The 5,444-nt window shown below is 31.6% G+C and overlaps 1 protein-coding gene across 3 annotated transcripts; it reads left to right on the top strand.

Annotated features, from left to right (window-relative positions):
• Positions 1 to 351: 351 nt before the first annotated feature.
• Positions 352 to 5,088, top strand: LOC133834567 (cyclic nucleotide-gated ion channel 1-like). Of its 3 annotated transcripts, none has more exons than XM_062264222.1 (9): positions 352 to 595; positions 1,139 to 1,193; positions 1,330 to 1,663; positions 1,882 to 2,097; positions 2,228 to 2,520; positions 3,127 to 3,238; positions 3,360 to 3,605; positions 3,697 to 3,957; positions 4,311 to 5,088. In XM_062264222.1, exons 2-9 carry the CDS (start codon positions 1,156 to 1,158, stop codon positions 4,791 to 4,793), a joined length of 1,983 nt encoding a protein of 660 aa, XP_062120206.1. In that variant the 5' UTR covers positions 352 to 595; positions 1,139 to 1,155; the 3' UTR covers positions 4,794 to 5,088. The 3 variants fall into 3 exon arrangements, with proteins under 3 accessions (XP_062120206.1, XP_062120205.1, XP_062120207.1); XM_062264221.1 differs by having other exon boundaries at positions 1,072 to 1,193; XM_062264223.1 differs by lacking the exon at positions 352 to 595 and adding an exon at positions 623 to 854.
• Positions 5,089 to 5,444: the final 356 nt, after the last annotated feature.

Raw genomic sequence — 5,444 nt, 5'->3', positions numbered from 1 at the left:
TCAATCGAATTAAATGATTAGCTGCTTTATGTTTCATATTCTTATCAGTATGTGTCGACATTTTTTTATGCTTAAAGAGAAATAAGAGAATATTTTTGCATGTGGAAGAACTGTGTGATCCAAGGGTTACAGAGAGCAGGGCTTTATCATCAGGATTTGAATACGAGCACAGTATCCATTATTATATATTTTATGTTTTTGCTTAAAAGTTTCACAATTTTAAACAAAAATATTTGTTTAAAAATGATTGGTATTCTTTTTTTTCTTTTTTTTTTTTTGATGAAAAGTTGTTGGTATTCTTTGGTCTATTGTATTTGGAATGGTTATTCGTTCAAGTTATTGGATTTTAATATTATATTATGGTTTATATATAGAATGTCATGAGTTAATATTCTCATAATATAAAAGGAGATAATCCACAAATCGACATGCTTCTTCAGTACCACTATTGAAACCCACCATAAAATCTTTGTTGCTGAAGAAATACATCATTATATATATATGTGTGTGTGAGAGAGAGAGTTCCAATAGATATTGTCTTTACAGAAGAAATCAACCACTTTAAAGCTATTAATATCACTCTCTATCTCTCCAGGTAAATGAAAGACCAACCTAGCTAGCTTTGTGGGGCATTTTTCATCTCTTTCTCATTTATTTATTTTTCTTTTTGCTCAACATATATAAGTTGTATGTTCAAAACACTAGAGCATTTACATATGATGAAGATTATTCATGATATGGCTACCATCTATATAGTTATTATATTGAGATTATGTCCTGACGTTTTGTATATACATTCTCACCTTTTACAAGCTTAATTATTAAATTGATCGATTAGGTTCATTGTTTGAAAAGTGAGTATCTCGCTAATTTTCTGATCATCGCTATATATAGATATGTATCTATATAAAGAAAAAAAAATGTCATGTATTCTACTTGCAAAATATTATAATCATTTCATTCTGATCTCTATTTTTTCAGATTCATATGCATATGCATGACTATAAAGTGAAATAGTTATTACTGGAAATAGAAAAACAAACATTTTTAACACGAATGAAGCTATTGCAGGGATCAAATGTATAAAGATTTGGTGGTACTAATTAATTAAGAAGTTCCTCCTTCAATAATATTATAGGTACCGAAGCTCATGCTATGGCGAATAGAAATGAAAGTACAAGTATAAAAATGGAGTAAGTTTATCTTGAATCTTGTTACATATGCATATTAATTCCTTGGATCATGCTATTCAAAGTGATTGTTCTATCATATCAATATATTCTAGATATAATATATATATATATATATATGTTGTATTATTCATCTCAGGAGTGAGAAAGAGGAAGAAGACTCATCAGAACTGAAGATGGAGAACTATAAACAATTAATGCTGAATAAGATGTTTCTAATTGCACATATGGCTGCTATCGTAAACGATCCATTCTTTTACTATATTCCAATTCTAAATCTGGAACACAAGTGCCTTAGAATGGACCCAGTCTTGAAAATTGTGGTTCCTGGTTTCCGAATTGTGCTAGATTCCTTTTATATCTTTCGACTTTTTTATTTGAAGTCCCGTAATAATGGTATATCTGATGATTGGACTTCCTCCAACAAATCCGATATCGCTATTGTCATTTCTGCTATAATCCCACTTCCACAGGTACATATATTCTTTCTGGGTGGGGTAGTAAAAATGCATGAAATTTTATTCCTTTAGTGTTATTAACATGTATCGAGTCAATCTTTTGGGAACATCATCATAACTTATTCGTACGTATTATTAGGTCATTAAATATATTTGTTTATCTATTTTAAAGGTCAAACTTCTGGTTATATCATAGGTTTATTAAAACACTATATATATATATATATTTACAGGTGATAATTTTTTCTCTGTTTCCCAAAGTATCATGCATGGCAAATTGGAATAGATATATGGGATTTCTGGACTTATTTCTTCTGTTGCAATATGTGCCAAGAATCATCCCAATCTACAAATCATGCGTGGAACTAAATTGGAGTTATGATTCTATGGCTGACCGTGTATTCATCAAAGGCGCCTTAAATTTCTTTCTCTTTATTGCTGCCAGTCATGTAAGTTAGTCTTTTCTAGTACTAATTATTAATTTGTTTGTTTCTTTATTTCATTTGAGATAATATTTTGTTATAAGTTAATAATAGTGCTTTATATTTATTTCATTTTAACTTTCGTCTTATATAATAGATAACTGGGGCCTTTTGGTACTTTTTTTCTATACAACGACTGAAAGCATGCTGGCTGGAATATGCTTGTGGAAAAAACCACCAAGGATATGCTTCATTTACCTGCGATAGGAATTACTCCAAGAGCGATCAAATTCTATCACCTGTGAATAATGTGTGCCCTACAAATTCATCACAAGAAGATACAAAATTTGGGATATTTAACTCTGCCATTACCTCTAACTTGGTTGGAATAACAAACGATTTTCCAAGAAAGTACATGCTGTCTTTTTGGTGGGGCTTGCGACATTTAAGGTTTGAATGATATATCAACTTCTTCCCACTTCATAATTTAATCAGTATATATTTATTGGGCAATATTCTATGATCTGGTACCACTTTTTATTCCTATTCTGGTAGGGTAGGGGCGTCTTTATTTTTTATACGATAATATGCATTATAATTATAATTATAGTAAGTGTCTTACTAATTTTTAAAAATATTCAAAATAATTTATAGTATAAAAAATAAGATTAAAAATAATACGTATAAAAAAAAATATATACGAATAAATAATCATTTAAACTCTGTTTTCGATAATGTAATTATTCATACTAAAGTTAGCATGCCTGGTATAACTTCAATGCAAAATGGTGTCTTTACTATAGGATTCGCCTATATATTCATTTATGGAGAGATTTTTTTTCCGAACTTTATTTGTTAGCGGGGCCCGTAAAGGGCAAAATAATGATTACATAATCATATTTCAAAAAAAATTTGTATAAGAAGACGTATCTAACTCTCTCTCTCTCTGTTACTAACACCAAAGTTGATCTAAATCTAGACCACTTCGTAGTATGTGCTTTATTTCGTTAATGTACGAGTCAATAATAATTTATAAATATAATTTTATTTTTGCAGTTCTTACGGTCAAAATCTTGAAACCAGTAGTTATGTATGGGAAGCCATCTTCGCAATTCTTATTTCAATCGTGGGTTTACTCTTAGTTTTATACTTAATTGGAAATCTACAGGTATTTTTTTAGTCATATATTGTTACACATTTCTTTTAAGTACATATTTCATTATGGAAATTTAGATGATATTGTTTTTGTAAAAATATTTATTTTGTTTTTTGATTTCCTGTGAGAGCAGACATACATGCAGTTGGATATCCCAAGAACAAACGACATAAAACAGAAGCTAAAAAAGAGAGAAGGTGAAATATATGACATGACCAAAAACAATGATTACAAAAGTACAGTTAAGCAAAGCATAAGAAAAAATCTTAGAAAAATACTGACCGAACAAGAAGATCTTGAGCATTTGAATGATCTGATCGATCTTCTTAAAGATTTTTTTGCTGACAACCCAAATGCAAAACAATCAGAGCTAGAGGAAGTGAGTTATATTTCTTGTGTAGTACGTAACTGAATATATATAATGATTTCAATGGATTGAACTAATTAATTAATTATTTGTTGTGGAGCAGAAATTTGTGGAATGGGAAAAAAGCATATCTGATGGGAAAATTTTCCAGGAGGGGAAGAAACGTAAGAGTGTAAGAAAATGGATGAGAGATAATAATACAATCCCCAAGGAAATACGATTGAGAGTTAAGGAACGTGTAATATGCAGATTAGCAGACGAAGTAGAAGATGTTAATATTGTCAGTGTGCTTCGTGTTCTTAATGGTTCTCAGGAAGAATTCTTACTAAAGAAACACCTCTGCGAGTCTATCCTAAGGAAATTTGTAAGTTTATTTTTCTCTTCTTTTTTATAATAATCTTTCTCTGTATATATAGAATTTTTTATTAAATAACTATTCAGTAGTTAATGGTAAGCATTTGAAAATGCTAATGGAAAAAAAATATGCATGTTATTCAGTTGGTTTCAAGTTACAATTGCCTTTTGCATATATAATATATTTTAGAAATGATCAATACTAGTGACAACTGAAGAGATGTATATTCACCATATATATAGTAATTTTAGTTATTAATTGTATTCATAATTAGATTGTCAGAAATAAATTTACCATGGAGTAGATTAAGGTCATAACTATTTCTTTACATAAACGTACTGTACTTGTTTTGTGTTGGCAAGGATAAATTAGAAGATGTGATGGAAAAAGCCATAGAGCTTCTGAAGCCAGTGATCTACGAAGAGAACGAAAATATAATCTCAAAGGGAGAACCACTTGATTTGATGTGTTTTATCACCCAAGGCGTGGTGTGGTGCGACGATGGCACAAGTGGCGCAGTACAACCAGCTCAAAACCAAGCAAATGACTCCAACACAAGTGCTAGTAGTATAGTAGTACGACCGATCGAGATTGAGGGTGGTCAAGATCACTATGGAAAAGAACTTCTGGACTGGCAGTTGAACAATAAAAGTATTGATGAGGAGGATTTTCCCATGGCCAAATGTAACATCAAATGCCATACAGTAGTTGAAGCCTTTGTTCTTAAAGCCATCGACTTGCAAACATTATTCCCAGGGACAAAGAAGGTCTTCTCGAAGACATCATCCACCGTGTCTTCGAAGCCAAGGTGGATTGGTCAGCCATACATGAAAGTTGACAAATAAGATAGGAGTCCACCACACCACCCTCACTCCCTCTAATCCCACTGCTACTTTTTCCAATAATAAAACATTCATATATATACATATCATTGAATGTAATTTTTTGTATTTCCAAACAATATTATCCCTAATTTATCTTTCTTCCCAAGTTCATTTCTTACTTGTTAGTTGTGGCCGTTAATTCTGTTAGTCTTATATTACTTTTAGACTGTTAAATAGTTAGTTAGTTTTTCAGTTGTACTCTGTACTCAGAACTCATATATAAGAGTTCCTTTACTCATTCAAATGTAACGTTTTTCATATATTCATTCAATAAAGATTACAGAGAGTTATTCTAGTTCTTGGAGAGAATTTCTAAGGTGTAGGCTTGCTGATTGTGGGTGTGCGTTGAGAGTGCTCTGTTTATTTGATCAGAGTGGACTGGTGTGTGTGTTCGATTCTGTCATTCCTAACAGAGTGGTATCAGAGCCAGGTTGGGTTCTTGAGCTTGGGATCAAGGCAGGCAGCGTGTAACAACGTGAAGAACAACTTGGGAGAAGGATGGGGAATGCTAAGTTCGACTTGGAGAAGTTTACAGGCAAGAACGACTTTGGGCTTTGGAAGATAAAGATGAGAGCTTTGCTGGTTCAACAAGGTATTCAGGACGCTTTGCTT

Source organism: Humulus lupulus, chromosome 5 (genome assembly GCF_963169125.1).
Source record: "Humulus lupulus chromosome 5, drHumLupu1.1, whole genome shotgun sequence".
NCBI lineage: Eukaryota > Viridiplantae > Streptophyta > Magnoliopsida > Rosales > Cannabaceae > Humulus > Humulus lupulus.
The sequence above is the reverse complement of the archived record's forward strand: the minus strand, read 5'-3'. Positions and strand labels throughout refer to the sequence as shown.

Excerpts from the sequence above, each read along its gene's own strand:
- LOC133834567 (XM_062264222.1), top strand. The coding sequence starts at position 1,156 with ATGGCGAATAGAAATGAAAGTACAAGTATAAAAATGGA. Across the intron at positions 1,194-1,329 it reads AGTACAAGTATAAAAATGGA|GAGTGAGAAAGAGGAAGAAG; the intron begins GTAAGTTTATCT and ends TATTCATCTCAG. Across the intron at positions 1,664-1,881 it reads CTATAATCCCACTTCCACAG|GTGATAATTTTTTCTCTGTT; the intron begins GTACATATATTC and ends ATATATTTACAG.